We start from the raw sequence: 22,673 nt of genomic DNA, 5'->3' as shown, positions 1-22,673 counted from the left end.
GCAGGTCTAAGCCAACTAACATGGTCTAGCTCCTTGGTCATATGAGTTCAGGGATGGGAATATGTGGCAGAAAGTAGAATTTTCCCAATTATTCATTCTGCCTTCCTATAAAAGAATTACACATGCATGCCCACTGCTGTGTGACTTGCTTTGGAGAATGGAATGTGAGTGGACATGATATAAACCTCGACTGAGTGAAAGTTTTAAGAGCTATTCCATGGCTCAGCCATGTCACTATTTTCTCTCTGCCATTCCAGCTGCACCTCCTTGTTGAAGGGGCTGCTTTTTCCATCTAGATTTCAGTAGGAAGAGGCCATAAGGATCACCCACAAGCCCACTTACAGCCGATATGCAGCATGAGTGAGAAAAAAAAAAAAAGAATCTGTGCTGTTGAAAACCACTGGAATTCGGGGCTTGGTTGTTATTGCAACACAACCTGGCAGATGCTGACTAACAGAGCATGGGAACCTGTTTAAGTCAATGAACAGGAACAAATTCCAGGACATGCAGGGTTGCTGCTGGACCAGTTTCTCCTTTACTCTGCACTGGCTGACGTGATGTTGGAAGGCAGAGGACGTAGCCAGGCCAAGGAGGCTGAGCCAAGGGAGAGCACGAGAGCCGATAAGTTCCACTTTCTTTTTAATCCAGGTAGAGATGGCTTTTCCTTCACTTGCAACTGAGAAGTTCATCACTAAGAAAGAGAAATACCTGTTTCCCTGATCTAATAGGTCACTGGGAAGGAAAGCTCCCACCCCCGCCCCCAGCCCCCCACCATTAGTTAGAACATTACCTCAATTAACCAGTGGTCAAAACATTTTCAGGTTACAACAAAAGAATTCAATATTTTCTGTAGTCAGGATGAACAGATTTTTTTTCCTGTTAGGACCAAAGGCTCATTCTAGGAAAAGCGTTAAAACTTCCAGGGGCTTCAAGCACCTTATTTTTCTTTTCATTAAACATTTTGAAAAATGTTGACATCAGCCTGCTCTTTACTTTGCATTGGGTGATAGATCAGTTTTGGAAATTCTCGGTAGAGAAACTTTAAAAACTAAACTCAATCGCATTTCAGCCAGAAGAAGTTGAGACTGTTTCAGGACTCTTGTAATATGGTTAATGACACCTAATTGTCCTGTTCTGAAGGTTTAGAGTATTATCCATTGTTTGGATTAACACCATCTCTCTTACTTGGGAAAAGGAAATTAAATTAAACTAATTGTTTTACACATACCTTGACTCCACGTGGACACTGAGTCAGCTGTGAGGTGTGTAATTTCATGAGGAAATATAATCCCTGATTACTGGGAAGCACTCACTTCCTGTTGTTAGGACTCCTATGCATTGACATTCCCGCAGGGGGAGGCAAACTCTTCCTGCAAAGGGCCTAGCAATTACTCAGTTTTGCCCTTGTAGCATGAAAGCAGCCATAGACTGTGTAAAGGAAGGAGGGTGTCTGTGTTCTCATAAAACTTTATTCATAAACACTGAAATTTGAATTTTGTATAATTTTCACGCATCACAAAATATTATTCTTCTTTTGATTTGTCTTCAACCATTCAAAATGTAAGAACCATTCTTAGCTCATGGGCCATACAAACACAGGTGATGGGCTGTATTTGGCCCATTAACGGTAGTTTGCCAACCCTGAATTACTGAGTTCTTCCTGTGTTTCAGGCACTGAAATACGCATAGTACCTGCATTACTCATTTAATTCTCACAAGAATCCTAAGGGGTAGGTAATATTATTACGGCCATTTAAGAGATGAGTAAACTGAGGTCCAAGAGGCAGCACAGCCTGGGGATGATGGGGCCAAGATCACAACATTTTAGCCTCACTCTTTCCAACTAATAGTTAGGAGATGAAATGTGGAAGCTTAGAAATAGAAACATCATTTGTAGGACTAAGCAATGTAAAGCGATTTTTAAATGCTTCTTTATTTTCTTGACAAAAATATTGGGTTGGCCAAAAAGTTCGTTTGGGCTTTTCCATAAGATATTACAGAAAAACCTGAATGTACTTTTTGGCCATCCCAATATTTTGCTTTCATTTGTATCTCTATCTGATTTTGTGTTATCTTTCAGTATCAATCATTTAACTAATTCATGTTATTTTTCTGTTTCAAATTTGAAAATAAAACACATTCTGTTTGCCTGCTGGAGATCAACTCTGCATTTTCACATGCGAGCTGCAAGAGACACGAGGTTCCTCGGATAGGCAACTACACACGAATATCCAAAAAGAAGTTTCTCTTCAAAAAATCTGGAACTTCGAAGCTAACAGCTGCCCTGGATTTAACCTGCAGCTTTTAAATTTAGAGTTCATGGGAAGAGTTCCCTCTTGTAGACTGCTGAAACAGAGACCTAGGCTTGCTAGAAAATAGCCAGCAAATTCATGAGAATTTGAATTACCAGAGACCTGAGCTTTGTGAGCTGCTAAATTTGGCTCCAAAAAGAAAGGGGTGGGGGAAGAAGAAGAAGAAGGAGGGGGAGACAGGAGGGGGAGGGGGAGGGAGGGGAAGGGTGGAGGGAGAGGAAGGGGAAGAAGAGGAAGAAGAAGGTGGGGGGGGGCAGAGAAAGAAGGGAGAGATGGAGAGAAGGAAAGAGAATTAACAACAGTAACAACAACAACAGAGCAGATTCCGAAGGGTTTTCTCCCAACAAGAATTACAACATAGCCATTCTAATTTTTATTCCACATCACAGACATCCTTTCTGGAACATATTGGATTTTCAACTTCTGCTCAGTTCCAGCAATTAAATAAAGGTGAAAACACAAGTCCCATCCATGGCAAGCAAACAAGAGACACCTCAGAAGAGCCAAACATATTTTGCTTTGGTGAAATGATAACAAACCGTTTCTATCTTAAGGGGCTGTGAACTTCGCCCACTTAGAACATTTTCCAAAGACTGTACTTCTTTCAGAGCAGAAAGCTACTGTTTTGGGTCTGAAACTCATAAGGCCAATTTATTCATCTCCCTGGAAGATGTTTTGGAAAGATACATTTTTGTGGTGTCTCACAGGGAGCCATCTCCTTCAGACATGAATGCAGTGTCTTGAAAGTTTTGACCATCATTCTCGGAAATTAAAGGCCAAAAAGAGAGTGAGGCTCAACCTATGTCTGTCAAGTGTAGACCCACACAGTTGGCTCTCCTGCCCGGGACCAAGAGCCTCACAGCAACTATTGCAGCAATCTGCCATCATATCTGATGCAACTACCTGTCCTGGGTACCACCCACTGTTAGTGGAGAATCTAGGTTGCCATGGAAATAAAGGCGAAAGAGCGATCGAAGTAAGATGAAGCAGAGGGTGCAGCATCATTGTCCCTTAAGGAAGCGGCAAGATGTTCTTATGTTTAGTAGACTCTTTCGGCCCCTTAAGGGTAACAAATGCTAAAAATGTGTGCTCTGATTTTGCATTTTATTTGCATTGGTTCAATGGGCTTTACAAATATTTATCCAAAGTTGTTCCCCCATGGTCCCTAATTATGTGAAAGGCAGAAAGAGTCTACAACGGATGAATAACACTTGGAACATGCAAGAACCCAGGACCCCAGAGCTGATACCCACAGTGGTCCATCATGCCGGAGATGAGTATGGAATGATTCTGTCATTTAATGCATAACTTACATTCTCCTCTGCACCTGTGGGAACTGAATCCTCTTTAACTGACTAAAGGGAAGATAAAAACAAAAGTAAGAGTCAGACTGTTACCAAAACCAGGGCTAACAGCTTTCGGGTGCCATTCTTGGACATAGCTTATGCGTACCTTGTTCCAAGAAGAAACTCAAGGAGCTTTACACAAATGTAAACAGTGTAAATTAAGTTATGTATTTTAAAATGTAACAAAGGAAAAATAAACATACAGATGCAGGCAGAATACAAATGGAGTGAGGAGAAGGGATGCGACAGAAAACACAAACTACAGTCTTGGCTGTGGGCAAGGAACACGTTTGCCTTGACAGTTTCTGGTAGCTGATGAAAAGAGGGATCTATGATTGGTCACACGATACAGTCATTGTTAGGCAAGATACATGAGCTTCTCAGGAAAATTCTGGTAACATGTCCAGAGAAATTCATCCCATGGTCCTCAGAGAGCGAGCAGTACTCAGCCTTACCCTGGCAGTCGGGCAGTGGCCAGCATCCGAAGCTCCATCTTACATCAGCGTTCAACGTAGGCCAAGGTCACCATGCCAAAGTACAATCTCGTTAAAATACTTCGGTGAAGGGCCAGAGGGCTGGGGTCCAACACACCCAGCTTCAAACCCTGTTAATCCCTGCAGTAATTCTGGCATCTACAGTCCTGCCCCAAATAGGAGAGGAGTTATCCAAATTCTATCAAAGGTCAATGTCACAATCATTATATCAGTTTGCCAAGCTCCAACTTGGGAGGTCATCTTTGCATACTTTTTGCAGTTGTTCTGAAGGATTTTTAGGTGGGTGGGTGGTGGTGTTTACAGACCACTTTGAGACTCACTTGACAGAGCTGGTCTCTCTTCCCAGAAAAGTAAACATGAACAAAATATTTTGCAAATAATTTCAGGGTGCTCATAGATCCTTGTCTTTCTTTTGGATTCCAGGGTAAGAATTCTTATCTATGTTGATTTTGTTCCAAGTCCTGCTTTTATTTTTGCTTTAAAAACATGCAGTGGGAGAGGAAGAAGGGACTGACATTTGCAAATATATCTTCTTCATGTGGTGCTCTGCATACACCATGTCACTTAAAGTAGCCCCAAGCAGTCAGCATGGTGACCTTCACTTACACTACAAGAGATGGAAGTACAGAAAGGTGAAGTCACTTGTTCAGGATGGTACAGCTAGAAAGTGGTGAGGGGGGCTTCCCTGGTGGCGCAGTGGTTGAGATAAAAAAAAAAAAAAAAAAAAAAAAAAAAAAAGTGGTGAAAATGGTTCCAAAAGCCAGGTTTTCCCCCTGCCGTGATAACTTGAAGGATCAGAATCACTTTGTGTGGGGCTTCCCTGGTGGCGCAGTGATAAAGAATCCGCCTGCCAATGCAGGTGACATGGGTTTGAGCCCTGGTCCAGGAAGATCCCACATGCCACGGAGCAAATAAGCCCGTGCACCACAACTACTGAGCCCATGTGCCACAATTACTGAAGCCCACGCTCTGCAACAAGAGAAGCCACCACAATGAGACGCCCGTGCACGGCAGCGATGAGTAGACCCCGCTCGCCCAACTAGAGAAAGCCTGCACGCAGCAACGAAGACCCAACGCAGCCAAAAATAAAATAAATAAAATACATAATTTTATTTTTTTAAAAAAAGGATCATTTTGTGTGTGTGTGTGTGTGTGTGTGTGTGTGTGTGTGTGTGTGTGTGACTGTGTGGGCTTCTTTCTCCTCTACCAGACTTGCTCTCTCGCTAGATGAGATCTTCATTTATTTTTCCTTATCTTCTCATACTGAAGCTTACCTGCTCACAAAATATGTCCCTAAAATGGACTGTGGGTTTTCTGGAAGCTTCTGATTGTCAGAAAATTATAGCACACTCAGAAGGAATTGCAAGCAGTGTAGCTTTCTTGGAACTACACTCCTTCTCCCCGAGACCACCTGGATGCTATTTAATCCCATGAAAAGGCAAAGAGTTAAATGATATTTTAAAAGCCAGGCCTCCTTAAACCTGACCCACAAAAGTTTCAAGAGTCAATATACTGTCTATGTCAGGCTGAGAAAACCCGCCCACTATGTAAGAATGGCACTTTTAGGTTTTCAAGCCCTCTTTCCTGTCCCAGTTGGTTGTAAGGAGACTAGTTTGTGCTTTGGTTTCCTGTGTCTGGCAAGTTCTTGGCTGTTGACTGCTCACTGTTTTCTAGAGGAAACTGAGAACTGGGTGTAGGCGATGGTGCAGCGTGCAAGGAGCTATTCTCAACAGTGATGTTTCCATCATCTTTGTTATGGCTTCAGACATCCAGATCCTTCTGATGTTTCAAAGTTGGCATTATAAGCACTGTCTGTTTCAAAAGAAATGATTATTTCCCACTTCAAAGTTCTACTACCCAGCAAAACACTCCTTATTTTGGGAATTAGCCCAGTGGGACATTTCTCAAAAGTCAGTAATTTGCACACCATTTTCACGATTCTTGACCTGCCCGTGTACCATCTGTATTTACGTGATATTTTTCTTTAAGCTGACTATCTTTTTACTTAAACAAATATATTTTAAAAGAAAGCATCTTATCATTATCATGCATGTAGTATCAACATCCTCCCTGTAACCAAAAGTATGTATCAAAACTACTGCAATGAATAAAACAAAAATGCTCATTAAATTCTAATTATTTTTAAGTTTTTGTTAAAAAGAGAGACCAGCAAGTGTTATTAGCACAGTAAAAATTGACTATTAGTATCACGAAGAGATTTTATAATTAAGGTCAGCAAAGAAAACAGAGTAGAATGGCGAGAAGATAACTTTGCATTACATGACTGATTAAATGTTTAGGGCTGTCTTCAAGAACCACTCAAAATCATTTTGCACATTTTTGTACATTTGCACACTGGCCTAAGGGCATAGCCTTCATGTTGGGGTGGCTGAAATCCAGTTAAAAGTAGGACCCAAAAATGGATAATGAGACACCAGGTTCTTGTTTCCATTTAGTGTTTGGCACATGTAAGGAAAACCTGCTCAGAACCCAAGTCTAGAGCATCTTGGGCTATGGAGTCAGGTTCAAATTCAGTGTTTTAGCTGTTCAACCTTGGGCTAGTCAACCACAGCTCTCTGAGCCTCAGTTCACTTACTCAAAAGTGGGCTATTAGACTGTTACCAATCAGAGAGTTGTTCCAAAGAATAGATACAATAAAGCCTGTGAAGGGAAAGTCATGGCTGAGGAGAGCTGAGACTCACCTACGTCCGGTGGCTGGGGTCAGGCCACACAGCTCCTCCCGGTACGTATGTGAAGACCTCCCTTTCCATGGGAATTAGAGACTCTGGAAGGTGTGTGTATGGCGGGAGGGACAACTTAAGCCATGTTTGCAATGAGGGGTCAGTTGTCTACAGTCTTTTCTAGAAGTCAGAAGGCATGGGAGGAGAAGAAATGAAGACTTTAAGAAAAGGACGTCAGAAAGAGAATTCACCGATGGAAGTCAGGACTCCAGGCAAGCCAGCTACCTGCAGGGGGAGTTCTGGGTAGGACTCCAGGCAAGCCAGCTACCTGCAGGGGGAGTTCTGGGTAGGATGCTGGTGGCTGGTAGACCAACTCAGACCAGCTCAGCTACCCTCGAGTTGGGCGTCCACTGGGGAGAAAAGGGCTGCGTGGATGCCGAGGGTGGGTCTTGTTAAATGGTGTCACTCTGTGTCCCGAGCCACTGCTCCCAGAGCTGAGCACCACACAGAAAGAGAGTTTTCTCCTACTGCTTTGCAAGTGGCAGGGGAACTATGGCAGGCTCGTGAGGACATCAGTGAGGCATCGGGTAAGTTGGTGTGGACCTTCTCCTTGGTGGCTCTGGTGACAGTGGTGTGGTTTGGGAGCGATCACCCAGTAGAGACATATGGGGGCCTGGACCGATTTGTGATCACATTCCTTAGATTCCTAGAACTATTTGAATGGGATGAGTAGGGATGTGGATTGACATGCTTCAGTCAATCTGCTGACGTTAATCTCATATGTGTAAAGCACTTAGCACAGTGCCCGCACATAGGATGTGTTCAATTAATGGAAACGATTTTTGTGAATGCTGAGGAAAAGTGGCATAAATTAGGCCTACTTGACCTATTTAAGACTTTTCTTAGGGAACCCTCCTACATTGTTGATGGGAATGTAAATTGGTGCAGCCACTATGGAAAACAGTACGGAGGTTCCTCACAGAACTAAAAATAGAGTTGCCATATGATCCAGCAATCCTACTCCTGGGCATATATGTGGACAAAGCTATAATTCAAAAAGATACATGCACTGCTATGTTCATAGCAGCACCATTCACAATAACCAAGACATGGAAACAGCCTAAATGTCTATTGACAGATGAATGGATAAAGAAGAGGTGGTACATATATGTAAGCAATGGAATATTACTCAGCCATAAAAAAGAATGGAATCATGCCGTTTGCAGCAACGTGGACGGACCTTGAAATTACCATACTAAATGAAGTAAGTCAGAAAGAGAAAGACAAATACCATACACCACTCATGTGGAGGCTAAAATATGACAAAGATGAACTTATCAACAAAACAGATACAGACTCACAGACATAGAGAACAGACTTGTGGTTGCCAAGGGGGAAAGGGAGTGGGGGAGGGATGGGTTGGGAATTTGGAATTAGCAGATGCAAACTATTATATAGAGAATGGATAAACAACAAAGTCCTACTGTACAGCACAGGGAAATATATTTAATATCCTGTGATAAACCATAATGGAAAAGAATATGATAAAGAATGTATATATATGTATAACTGAATCACTTTGCTACACAGCAGAAATTAACACAACATTGGAAATCAACTGTACTTCAATGAAATACATTTTTAAAAACTTTTCTTGACCAATTCCAGTTGCTTTCAGAATTTCCTTATATCTGTCTCAGATATATGTTTGCTCCTGAATCCCTTAGGAGCAGACATTTTTTTTTATTTTTTTTTTTTTATTTTTTTTTTAGGAGCAGACATTTTTAACACTGCTCTTAGGTTATACAGGGTTCCAGCATTGGAATGGGGTACAGGATGGTGTGGGTCTCAGCTAAAATCGTGATGATCTGCTCCCTACAGGATAAGTGGCACATTGACCTTCGTAAAACAAAAATCCCAGGACATCCTAACTTCAGCCCACTGTGCCAGTATTTTGAGATCCTTATTGTTTATATTTTGGATTGCATTAATGAGCCCACCCAGCCTGTAAACTTGACAAATGTGCTTCACAGTTTATTGACCAAGTTACAAATAAAAACTCTGAATAAACAGGCCTGAGGCCAGATTCCAGAGGCCGTCCCAAAGACAGCTTCTTGCATGTGGTTTTGATCCTCTAATAAATATCCTTTGTTGGCTTGCATCTACCCATCTTGTGAACATGCCTTAGATGCGACACTACAGAACTGAAGAAAAACAGTAATACTATCAAAGATAATAATAATGACAACAACCCATATTATTGGGCTCTGCGTTAGGCAGCAGGTTCATTTTTTTACGTTAGTATTCCATGTCGGTCTTCAAAATGGAAGCAGATCTCCCCTAATTTCTAGGCCTCTGCTCCAATACCTATTAAATTTTGCTCTTATTCTAAAACAATACCTCCCTCTGAAGTTTGAGGTGTGTCTCTAATTCTCCTTCAAAGCTGACATCCTGGATCTCACATTTAATGTGTATCTGTAACCAGGATGGTTTCCAAGTTCAATACACAACTACAGACAAAGACATCGGACAACTTCTTCCTTTTCTCCTCATCTTTTCCACACAGCAAAAAGCCTATGAGCTGAGGACCCAGCAGAACCAGATTCCAATTCATCATTTCCACTGCCAGCGAGTACGCTGTGATGGATGATCTCTAAGGAGGAGGAGAGAAGACTAACTCTTCCACACTGGGAATATGTTCGGGAAAGGAATTTCAGAGACAGGAAGGAAAATCGGACGGCACAGCAACTCACTTCAAAGTGAATGAGAGAGAATGATTGTGAAGTGCAAGGTCGATTTCTGCAGACCAGAGGCATTTACTAGGTTCTCAAGCCCTTCAGCCAGAGGAGCATGATAAGGTGTGGGGCTGGTCAGGAAACACACAGAGCGTGGGATTCTCATTCGAATCTCAAAACCAGGAACACTTCAATCTTTTTCAATAAACTGGACATCTGGCTGTTATCTGGCGAGTCTAAAAATTGTCCAATCTCATTAACAACAACAACAAAAATCCAGTTTGAAATCTAAAGGATCTTGTCTGGACATTTATATTGCCAAGAATAAGGATCTAAATAGCATATGTACTTATCATATAAACGTGATTAACAAGAGCTCCTCTCCTTTAAACAGCGCATTTCAATTCTTAAAGGAGTTTCTTTAAAATGCTGTCACATGGTAGCACTTAAGCCAGAAGACACCCTGTTGCTACCAAGTCTCCCAGAAGCACCATCTGGATCACGTGACGGCTGTTCTGAGTTCACTGATTTCACGGTGGACCTAAGACTTTTTCTATCAAGGCTGGATACTTCATCCCATCTTTCAAGTGCTTCCATAATTGTCCAGCCCTGTGCCGGGCTTTCTAAACCAGGATCCCCATGGATTCTGGGATCACACACAAGATTCTGTATTTGAAACAAATAACCCAGATGAGTCAAAGGAATTTTTAAGTTTTCTTAGTCTATTTTGACCTACACTGACTGCTCCCTTGTCTAAACAGCCGTAGCGTTTTTAACCTGTATTCCACGGATTAACACTGGATTCCACACTTGACTGTTTTGTAATGGAGCTTTCACTCACTGAATGCCACTCACTTTGCATTCATTTTCCAACTCAGTTCTCCCCAAAATCATGAAAGGTAGGTACCACCTCCTACTTTCAGAGCTGAGGAAAGTGAGGCTTGGAGGGTTTAAGTCTCTGCTCACATTCAGACAGCCAGGAACCCTCAGAGCCGAGATTTGACTATGTGTCTCTTTGGCTTCAAAACTCACATTATTTTTCTATTCATCATTTGTCTCTCCCAAAGGAAAGCAGGAAAAAGGCTGTTTCGAAGATGCTCCAAATGTATCATTTATTAATTGTGTGCAGGCACATACACACGCACGCGTGCATGCATGCGTGTATATCCTATTCCTCCAAATGGATTTCAGGGTTTTGATGGTAGCAAATATATCTTAGACTTGTTTTGTACCTCGGGTGCTATTGGCACTAGAAGCCCCACGTGGCTTTTCAGATCATAACCAGCGATGTCATACTTGAAGAAATGAGGGTAACACTGTTCACTGAGCACTTAGTATGTCTCAGATGCTCTCCATGTAAATGACTGGATTCTCATAACAACACTGTGAGATAAACACAGTGCCTATTTTACAGATAAGAAAATAAAGGCTCTGAGTGGTCAAGTAATTTGCCCAAGGTGACATAGTCCCGCCTTTCTGATTCTGACTGTTATGCAAACTCGCCATCCCCAAGATTTTTTAAGATAATCTACTCCAATCTTTTTACTCAACAGAGGAGGAAAAAGAAACCCAAACAGAGTAAATAACTTTTGTGAGGTCACAGAGCAAATGGTATTCCAGTTAACCCTGAACAATCAAGGGCGCAGTTAGGCCATATAACTGGATTTAAACATTTTCTGGCAAGCACAACATAATTTGAAATTAATTTTCTCAAAGGTTATTTTTTTTTGTTTATAATAAGAACTACTTTGGCAATCAAGACTATAAATCAAAATAATGCATAGTTTCATACTGACAGCCTGTTAGGGGAAAAATTCATTTCTGATGTTCATAATTGCAAACTTCAAAATGTGTTTGTTTAAAAGATTTTAAATTAAAAGAGAAGAAAGCGAGCTTAGGGTTAGTTAGTGGAAATATCAGCATTTTTCTGGTGTTTCCCCTTGTTGTTTTTCAAAATTTTTACAAGAATGGTTTTATAGCCAAAGCTTATTCTAATTTAAAGAAAAGAAAATGAAGACTTTCATTTTGTTTCCTACTAGAAATAAGTTCCTTCATGAGAATGTAAGCTACCAGAGGGCAGCAATCTGCTCACTGATATTTTTTCAATGCCTAAAACGTAGCACACACACACCCCCCAAAAAAAATTAGCACAAAGAAAGTGATTAAAACCACTGCTGAATGAGTGACTCTCCCCTTTTTCACTTCCATATAATCTATTCTTTCAGATTGGGTGAAAGAAGGAAAGACAATCTTGACAACCAAACAGGAGACTTGGTTTTTAGTTTCTCTTAACCTCACTGTTTTTATGATCTACTAAAGAAATAAAAGTCAGATAATGGTGAAAAAACAGTGAGACTGAAATAAATGAATAGATGAATGCCCAGTGGTCCTGACTTTTATTTTCAATGGAAAGAGCCGGAATTTCAAAGAGGAACCAACGCATCCCTTATAGATGCCAAAGATAAGGAAAGATAAAGCATGTGAAGTTTAGAAGCCTCCCCAGACTGGATGGCACAGAAAGATGCAGAAGTGGACACGTTAGTGTCCCAACCCTCTGAGCATAAATGACGGAAGGAGGACGGACCACTCATCAGACGTTGTGTGAACCGTGGTGGTGGTGATGGTGGCGGGGAGGCGTTTACTGGCCTTTTTAAATTTAATCCTCACTCATTTCCATGGCATGGGTACTATTATCATTTGCATTTCACAAATGAGGAAACTGAGGCTCATGGAGGTGGATTGGGACTCAGAGTGGAATCTGTCTGACTCTAAGCTTTTAATCCTGCATCAGTGTTCCTCCAACTTCAGTCGTTTGCTGACCTCCAGTACAGTTCTGCCACGCTGTATGCACAATCTCACCATCTGTGGCAGCCGTGGCCGTGTGCTGGTCAGATTTCCCTGCAAGAAAGGCAGGCTTCGATTGTCACGCCTTCAGCATCCGCTACCTCTGAGATCTCCTCGCTGCTCCCCGGAAACGAATGGGCTGGTCCTGCCCAATGCACAGGGTGCTGGGCTGGTCCTGCCCAATGCTGCCCAATGCAGGACTCCCCCCGGGGCACGCTCTGCTCTGGGAGATACCTCCCGCCCGGCTCAGCACCACCGCCACCCTGAGGTCTTTCCAACCCTCTCCTCCTTCCCTCTCTCCCTGCACAGAGGTGTCAGCCCCTCGCTGTGGTCTGCAGCCTCTCGCCACCCACTCCTGCCCCCTTCCCTTTATCCTCCACAGTCGGTTTCCTCTGATACATCTCCTGCACATCAATTCTGTCTTAGTGTCCGCTTCCTGGAGGACCCCGATTTACCGTTATTTACTTATTATCCGTACCATTAATTACATAACACTTTCCTTTTAACTGCGTTACCTTTTTAAACTAAATCTATATAGTCTCACCTTGACCAAAATATATGTTAAATCTTGACTTTAATGTGCTAGTTTTATTATTCCTAATACACTTTGGATATACGTATATATGGCTATTTAAGTAAAAATATTTGAATATGAGTCACTTAAGTCTCCCCCTTGCCACCAATATATGGATGTAACTTTCTTGGAAATTTTTCCCTTCATTATATTGCTGATAAAATATTTTTGTAAAAAAAGACTGGTGAAGAAGGAGCATTAGAACAGAATGCCAAGTGACATCATCCCAAGTTTTCAGTAAGTATTAAGAGTTTGTGTTCTGAGCAGAACTTAGAAGGGAGATTTCTGTACAACAGAAAACAAACAGGAGAACATTTCAGAAATCCAGCTGGATTCTGGACAAGAGCATAAACTAACAGCACAGCGGCATCTGTATTTATCACCTTCCTTGCATTGCGTGCCAAGTGGCATGGATGTTTTGTTGAAACGGCTAAGTTAGATTTTTCCAGCTCTATCTTACACCTGCCCCCACCACCTCTCCCTGCCCCATCCCTGACTTCTCGCTCATCTTTTGGCCACATTTAAAACAGGCAAGAGTTCTGCACCTGTCTGGCAGCTGAGGTTTGCTCAGCAATGAGGATCAGGGAATAGCTCTCAGAATTGCTCAGCCCCACCCACCTCATTTCCTTACTCGGCACCTTAATTCTCAAGGGAAAAGAATTCAGACAGCGGTTTGAATTTTCCTCTCACAGAGCACCTTGTGGGCTTGCCCTGGTGGTGAACTGGTTGACAACCAAGGAGATGGAGACCTTGGGGCTGCTGATGGCTGCTTCCATCTGGCTGGGGTAGGAGGGGCAGAGAGCCCAGAGGCGGTTCATCTCGCCAGGCTGGGAGAGCTCAGAGAAAGCCAGGAGGAAACCAGAGTAACCTACATTTTATTAGTTTCGTTTGTTTGTTCTGGAACTAAAAATGTATTCACAAGTCTCAAATCTAAGGAAGACTGAAGATACAAGAATGGCCAAAGATGTACCGTGAGCAAAACAACACTGATGTTAAATAAATATACTAACAGCCCCAAGCTGTTAAGGGGACAAAGAGAAACATTGTGCTGTGATGAAAGGAACAATCTACCCAACGATCCCATTTTTAGGAAATGGGCAAAACTTATGAATAAACAATTCACAGAAAAACATTAATGGTTCTTAATGCAGATAAAAAAAGGCAACCAGGGCTTCCCTGGTGGTGCAGTGGTTGAGAGTCCGCCTGCCGATGCAGGGGACACGGGTTCGTGCCCCAGTCCGGGAGGATCCCACATGCTGCTGAGCGGCTGGCTGGGCCCGTGAGCCATGGCCACTGAGCCTGCGTGTCCGGAGCCTGTGCTCCGCAATGGGAGAGGCCACAACAGTGAGAGGCCCGTGTACCCAAAAAAAAAAAAAAAAAAAAAGGCACCCTACCTCATTCACAAACTATACATAATTAAAAATTACACTTGAGTACCATTTTTCACTCTGTAATATTGGCGAGTATTAAGAAGTTTGATAAAACGCTGTTGTCAAGGGTGTAGGATAATGTGCTCTCTTATACTGCTGATGGGGGCATAACCTTTATGTAACCCACCATTTTAGAAAGAAAATGAAATCACGAAATACTATAACCCTCTGTCATGAACCGGATTAATTCCAAGAATGAAAAATTCGACTTGTTCACTTCCTTTTCTTCCCCACAAAACACGTGCTTCTAACGCTATAGGTGTTTCATTTTTCCCGGGGGTGAGCTACAAGTCTTCAACTAGATGGCAAGATGAGTCATTCTGGAGAACAAGAAACTCCATGCATTGCTGAATACATCCGTTGGCCCAATAGAAACCATATCTCAAGTCATCCTGGCCCCAAGGACTCTCCAAATCTTGAAACTAGGACTTACCTTTTTCCAGAACAGTTTGCCCAGAGGCAGAGAGGTGGGGCCCCCCTTTTCCTTGGCACCTTCCTTTGCTGTTTCAGTGGATGTAGAATTCTTGGCAGCCCCTTGGGGCTCCTGGGGCGTAACATTGCCTTTGTCTGACTTGAGGTCGGCTGAAGTGGCGGGTGACTTTTCGGCACCCTATAAGAGTTCAAAAAAATTAAAATGATCTCAGGATTTCAAAAGCAAAAGATCTCTTTTTTACAAATATGGACTGGGGTTATGCAAGTTAAGTGTCTTCTTCATAATTTTCTGTATTTTCCAAATACTCTACATGGATGTGGATTTGTGTTAAAATCTTGGAAAAAGATCAAGATATATTCCTTTTGCAGAAAAAAATATATATAGAACCATTATGTAACATGTTTATGTAAGTAACGCATTAGGACTCAAAGTGATTGGAAGAGGCACTGGGCTGTTAGAATGTTAGGTCGTGTTGAGGACCCTGGTCTTCTTTCGACCATGGTCATGGCAGTAAAAACAGCCTGAACATGCACCTCCAATACACACGTATTTGTTTACATGATAAAGATGTATTGTTTCACTAATCCAAATTTGAAATGAAAGATGGGTTCCAATAAATACACTTCAAAAGAGAAGTGCTGAAGTTTTCCTCTCACACTCTGCTTTAGAGATTACTATAGTGATCTATAGTCTACAAAGTTTAGTCTATAAAGATCTATAGATTTATAGTCTATAGAGTTTGTGTAAGGAACTCAGGTAAGGAAGAGGTTTGAGTTTGAACAGCATCCACAACCCTCATTTCTTCACTTTTAGATGCAGCCTCCACATCTAAATTAGATGTAACTGGATGGATTGTAATTGATATAAAACTCCAAATGCTATTCACTCAGTCCCTATTCTCTTTCTCTCCCCCACCTTCTCTCCACGCCACCGCCCCCCATCTCTCCCCACTCCGAGCGGCCAGGCTGAGGTCCACTTCCGGGACATCTGATCTCTTCAGTGACTGGGCTGTTACTTCCATGCTCTGCCACCTCCTGACTCACGGGACAAAGGAAGAGTTAGGAGAATTACAGTCTCCATTTACCTGGACATGAGTGAACATTGCATTAAAATTTTTAACACTGGGCTCACCTGACCTAACCTCGCCATCTTAAGCAGCTTCATTTTAATGATCGTTGGTCCAGGGACTTGTGACACAACCCTTTAAATTCCCAGGGGGGTCGGATCTTTGACTACATTTTCTGAATAAAAGAAAAAAAAATCTGGCAGTAAAAACAGGATGTGGAAAAATTCAGGACGTTTCAGAGTATTTTTGACGTTGGAAAGAGTCTTAGAGACCACCTAATCGAATGCCCGAATTTTCATGGATGGGGAAATTGAGGTCTACGATCTGCCCTACACTAACCAGGGCCACAGTCTGGTCTCAGATCCAGACTTCCGGCTCCTATCTGGCGCTCCTTCCACACTGCACGTTGCCCCTCCAAAGGGAGTTCACAAATAATGTGAACTTTACTATCTGATGTAAGACAGTATCTTCTGTGCTGACTTTTTTGATACTAAGAGGGAGCCATTTATTGAACAGATTCTATGTTCGAATCAGGAGCTACAGGGCCAATGTATAGAAATGACTTTTGTGATAGGTGATCCTGGAATAATCCCAGTTCCATTTAAAAATGTACAAAACCGCATAATGCTAGGGTTTAAAATAACCCCTGCCTTGTATCAACAGTGCAATCAAAATGGCTGAGCTCAGACGGTTCTGCATTTATGCATGTTCCAAATGGTCTCGGACACCTGGTGCTGTTTTAGCTCTAAATGGTAATTAAATTAACAAGCACTGGTTGAAGGGGAAGTGCCCTCCACCAACTAGCTTGCTTGCTTTTCCAGAAAACAGGAGGAAAGTATTATGATTTATTCATTTACTCATAAAAAATGCATCGACTGCCTTCTATGACCTGCGATGGGTACTGAGTGCTGGGGTTACATGGCCTCATAGAGAGAGAGAGAGAGAGACACCAAACAAATAATTCCACAAATGTATGTAAAATTTCAACTATGATAAGTGTTGTGGGGTGGAGAGAAGGATTTGGTGCTAAAAAAAAAAAAAGGCTAAACTAGGGAATTAGATCCATCATGGCAATCAGGAAGGCTTGATAGAGAAAGGGATGCTGTGCCACGACCTGAAGGGTGACTAGAAATTAGCTGCGGGAGGGAGGAGAAGCACACCAGACACAGTGAACAGCGTGCTCTCAGCGCCCTCGAAAAGCATCAGAGAGCCGTGATGGAAGCAGGAAGGAAAGGAGTGGCCACGCGTGGTCCCCAACATCAACTCCCCTTCTGCTTTCTTGGGAAAATCCCCACTTGCTCAAGGGGTCCATGTTAGGCCAAGAATCTGGGGGCGGGGTGAGGCTGACCTCACTTCTATCTCTAAGAAAGGGTTCTTGTTGGCTTAAGTAAACCATCCATTCTGCTCATGTCAGTAGAGTAGATGCTCCATTGCTCCACACTGCTTTGCTTTAAATTCTGCTGCTTTGCTTTCTATACTTAGAGATGCCGCGTTACCTAACCAGCTCCTGGATACCCCTTCGTATGTGCTCAGCCTACTCAGCCAAAGCCACATGGGGGTTACCAAAAAAAGCTAGTTCTGGAGTTCTAGAATTCTAGACAGGACAGGTCTAGTTTGCTTAGCCCATCACACGCCTCTTGTTTGGCTGGTTTTACCCTTTCCTTTTGTTCCCCTCAGCCTCCTTTCTCTCTCAGCCTCTTGAAGAGGGACTAGGGTCCAAGGAGACTAGGCACAGAGATGGCCAACTTTTAACTCTGATTTAATAGTAACAATAAAAGGTACCAGTGCCAGGCACTGTTTTAAGCAATTGGATGTTCTAACAACAGTCCTATGAGGAAGGAATTAATTGTTATGTCCATGTTATTGTTAGGGAAATTTTGGTCCCAGGTGGTTAAATAACTTGCCTGTGATTGCACTTATAAGGCGACAGAGTTGGCGTCTGAATCCAGGGAGTCTGATACCCAAACCCAGACTCTGAATAGCTACTCTGTCTACACTGCTTCCAACAGACCAAGGTCTCCCCACTCCATGTGCTGTTGTGCCCATCAGGGGATGGAACCGTCTACGCCATATGCATTCTCAGCCACGGCAATCTTAACTCCACGTGGGGGAAAGTTGGGGGGTGAGATTGCCCTTGTTCTTGGGGCGGTGCGTTATGGGCAATTTTTAGATGTTTATATTGCCTATGGCCCTACTAAGGGCCACGGTACATCAACAGATAAACAGTGTAGCTGTTGTACTAAAATTCCATGGGGAGAAGGGCAATTAGGGAGAAAATATCTAAAGAAGCTTCATGGTGGGGGGGGGTGATAATGGGAAAAAGGTTGAGGAACACATCTATACTGATCAGTTTTGTTGGGAAATGGCCAATTCTCTTTGCCCTGGGAAGATACCCTGAGATCTTCGAAAAACATGACAAGGACATGACTCTATCATATGTATAGTAATAAAATATAACGAATATATCTGTGTTAACTGTTGAGTATGCACTTCTCTGGCCAGAGTATGAGTTCTGTGAAGGTAAGAGCTGTTATGTCTTAGTCGCCATTACACTCCTACCACCCATCAGACCCAGTGTCTGGCTCAAAACAGGCATTAAATAAATAACAAATTAATTTTACGAGAGGGGCCACAGAGAGCTACCCACATAGCACCCTGCCATGTCATCTTTCCGTCCACCCACCCCCTCCTTACAGGGCTGTGGAGTCACACACACCCATTAGTCATCCTCTCCCTGCCTACTCATCTCCTCGCTTCCCAGAGAAGTGCCCCAAATGGTGTTCTGCCAGCATCAACTGAATTCATACTCTTTGGCTCCATTACGGAGGAGACTACGAAAATTCTATCCATGTTTTTTGGAGACAATCCCCTGGGTAGGGTTGCCAGATTTAGCAAATAACAGTGAGACTATAGGATGTCCTGTTAAATCTGAATTTCAGATCAACAAAGAATAAGTTTTTTGCCTAAGGACGTCCCCAATATTGCCTGGGACATACTTAGATTTATACTTAAAAATTATTTGCTGTGTATCTGAAATTTGAATTTAACTGGGTACTTGTTATTTATCTGGCAACCCTACCCATGAAATTCTAATGTATTAGATTTGGAGATTGCATATCAGATGACCTTACCTTCTTCCACAAGAAGTTTTCATCATTTTCACATTTGAGTGTGGGAGAGGGGACGTGTTAGTAAGATGGAAACATTGTACCAAGAGCCAAAAAACAATGAATGTGTGGCATAAGCTTATGAACCCTATGAGGTAGCTGCTAATATTTTAGCTGCCTTATGGAGAAGGTGGGCATTGAGCAAACCTGAGTGGGGAGGGGAACATTTCTGGGCGTGGCAAAGACATTCTAAAACAATGTCCTGCTTTGTGTACATGTGTCATGTCCAACGTTTGCAGGTCGTGTGAAAAGGTTTTATTCTGAGGAACCGCATGTGATTAAGCCAAGAAAAAAAATTCAGATTCAGCGAAGAAACGCTGAGCCCCTTATTATTTATAATAATAAACTTGTTTCATTGATTAATGTCAGCCTTTCCTCCTCTTTGAAACTAAGCAAATTCTTTTTATAGGAAGGAAAATTGACATACAAAGAAATGAAACGAGGAGTTAACCAGAATTGGTAACCACTGTATTATTTTTTTTAAGAGCAAAACTAGAAGACACCGTTTTATCCTTGAATTTGCTTGGATATCTTTTTTCTGTCTTAGGTCACACTGAAATCAAGGAGGATGAGTATCACACGTCCCATAATCACGCAACAAGGTGCACTGATGGACTCTGGCTGGTCAATTTTAATGGCCCTGTTTTCCTATCTTTTTGGACGACAGAACAACCAATTGAGGAAAAGAAAAGCACTGTCCTAGGCATGAAGGTAAAAGCCAATGAGATCTACCACACTGCTGTATAAATGAGAATTAAGAACATCTGGGAATTGTCCCCTTACTTTACTTTGACGTAAAAAAATAGACCGAATGTAACTCAAGGCAAAACCTTAGTCTGTGTTACAGTATCCCAGAAAGGGTCGTTTCTTCTCCATCGTCCCAGTGGTTTTAGAATCCTCTCCTACCCCAAAAGTCAACTCAGTTGGCAGGATGTGAAGCCAACAATTCGGGGAAGCCCCAGGAATACTGAACTTGGGTGGTCCACTTGTGGGAGGGGAGAGATTCTGGAGGCACGAAATGAATGTCGTGATGAAATGCAGATCTGTGGGGGTCGGGGGAGGGGGAGTCATAGCGTCTTAAACTTTCAAGGCCCCCTACTCACCGAAGCACCCGTGGGAATTCAGCTAGGTTCCTTTGTACCAGATCCATGACACATTTCACTAGCAGTTACCAAATTGTCGCCCACATACAGTGGTACCACATTTTAACGTTCCCTCCCCCATTGCAGTGTCTCTCATCCACCCCTTGTCTCGTTACAGGACAAAATATCCCTGTATGGAAATCGAAGGGTGGCTTCATAACATAGTCTGTTTATGCAAATATAGATTCCGCTGGGAGAGCTTTCTATGGAGCTTTTATCTGCATACACAATCCTGGGACTATTACATCCAGCTGGGGAAGTTTTTCAAATAAGTTCGTTCAACTTAGTGGAGAATGGTGGATATTTTAAACAAATTTACAAGCATGCTGGCCCAAGTCAGGGATCCTTTTAACTGGTGGTTTCAGACAAATACTGGCATTTTCGTAGACATTAGAAGAGTGAAATCTCCGAAACTCACTTCCCTGTTGTCTTTACTTCCCAAGAACGTGGAGACAGAACTTGCTCTGCCTTCATTCATTGTTTTGTTCTGCCTGGGCTTCCATTTGGGCTCAGTATAAGTTTAGTTAATACAGGGAAGAGATGGAACGGACCACAGGAAGATAGAATTGTTATCTTGAGGTTAGAAGAGCATTTCCCAAAGTATAGCAAGCATACCATTGGTGGGATCAGAGATGGCCTCAGATTGTGCTATGATATTAAATAATATTAAAATCGTGAAAATACTTTTCCTTTTTCAATTCTCATCTTTCTAAGACCATTGGGGGAAAATCTCAGTCTGGTGCCGGTAGAGAAATCTTTAACGTTTCCCTACTGCTGGCTAATTGCCTTTTCATAAAGCTAGAAATGGCAATAGATTCAGAGCTTAACACAAGCGAGACAGCTAGAATGTAATCTCTTTTTTTATTGCCCATATAATGGTACATTCCTCTTATGAAAAATGATCTGCTTTTCCAAATGTGATGTAATACAAAGTTTCTTTTACAGATATCTTTAAATAGGAAGTGAGTCAATTTCAATATAAAAATATCAAGTAAATAGTGGTATATCTGCCAAAAACGATGAAGGTGGTATGCAAACATTCAACATTTGGGAAACACTAGGTTAGAAGAATAATCTCAGAACCCTGGTCCACACTAGGAAAGTAGTCTGAGATGTTTACAATTATGGGGACTTAAAACCTCTGAAATTTGATTCACATAGTACTTAATTCCCCTCTAATGATTTCTACCACCCAAGGCTCTGTCTTCACTGAAGTGGAGCAGGCTGGATACAGGATGGGCACATGTGTCATGTGGTGAAGACCAGGGTTCTTATTTTTCCTCCTATTTTAACAAGATACAGACCTTATGCCTAAAGAATTTTCTAAAGGCGAGTCCTAGCCTGGGGCTACGCAGGTGCTTTTCCTTGGTGCCTTTAGCCTGGATCTCGGATGTCTTCTGCCCAGCTTGTCCATCACAGACACTTTCTGCTTTAGATGCCTTTTGGGCAACAGCAGTCACAGCTTAGAACTTTGTTTTTAAACAGAATGCATTTTTTTCCTGTTGTTTTTAAGCGCAGTAATCCACTTTGTCAATTAGCTGCCGGTATATCACCCCCGTCTCCCAATCACAAGACATCATGTGAATGCTTATCTTTTTCAAACTCTCAAAGACGATTTGTTAAAGTGCAAATTCACAGTCTGTTTCAGGTACGTGTTGATTTTCAACACAGCAACCTATTTAAATGACCCAGATTAATGCAGCTCCATTTGCTAAAGACAATGACAAGATATTTAAGCTTTGTCTACAGGACACGTAATATCCAGGTGAAAAAAATTAAAAAATAAAAACGATAATGCAGTCCCTACCCGATGATTTTTAAAACTCTAAATGCTATTGCCACGTGAAACAGAAGAAAAAAATACCTGCAATTTATTTTTGCATCTTGGAGTCAAGTACTGCCACTAAATGGCTTTCATTCTCAAACGGATCTCCTCTTTTGCGGTATTAGAAACTTCAGGGAAGCAGTATCACCCACAAAAATCTCAACTGACTTCTAGATGGGCAGATCTCCTGGGCAAAAGATGTTTCTAGAGTGAGTCAGTCCACTGAGCCAAAGTGAGGGGAAATTGGAACTAAAATAGCCCAGCTACAACCGTTCAGAATTGCTGACTCAAGTCACAAATGGCGGGGGATTTTGTGTGGGCAGCAGTGGATTGCCCAGGGCCAAATGAGAAGATGGACAAAAGTGTTGACATTTCAAAAGCATGAATCCAAGAGCTTCAGTAGAAAAGATGTCAAGATGGCAAGTATGAGAACCAGGTTGGTAGAAAGAGGTCTGTTTGTGGGCATCACGGACAACCTACATTCACAAAACCCGCTTTTGAGATCCAGTTCCATCAGCACTGAGCGCACAGCTCTCTGGGCAGGGCCATGAGATTTTACCACTAGGTACTTTCAGCTGGGACCACATTCGGGGTGGGGGAAGAGCCTTGATGCCGTGAGCAGCT

General features: G+C 42.3%; 1 protein-coding gene across 2 annotated transcripts in view; it reads right to left on the bottom strand.

Moving 5' to 3' along the window:
• BCAS1 (brain enriched myelin associated protein 1) overlaps positions 1-22,673 on the bottom strand; it is a 99,816-nt gene that overhangs the window by 22,495 nt on the left and 54,648 nt on the right. For both annotated transcript variants that reach the window (XM_024750432.1, XM_024750431.1), the window contains exons 6-7: positions 14,850-15,026; positions 3,626-3,667 (exon numbers count right to left, since the gene is read on the bottom strand). In XM_024750432.1, coding sequence (XP_024606200.1) covers positions 3,626-3,667; positions 14,850-15,026 — 219 coding nt within the window. The remainder of the gene's footprint in view (positions 1-3,625; positions 3,668-14,849; positions 15,027-22,673) is intronic.

This window comes from Neophocaena asiaeorientalis, unplaced genomic scaffold, assembly GCF_003031525.2.
Source record: "Neophocaena asiaeorientalis asiaeorientalis breed wild unplaced genomic scaffold, Neophocaena_asiaeorientalis_V1.1 scaffold606, whole genome shotgun sequence".
In the NCBI taxonomy this organism is placed as follows: domain Eukaryota; kingdom Metazoa; phylum Chordata; class Mammalia; order Artiodactyla; family Phocoenidae; genus Neophocaena; species Neophocaena asiaeorientalis.
Note: the sequence above shows the minus strand (reverse complement) of the source record. Positions and strands in the feature narration are given on the sequence as shown.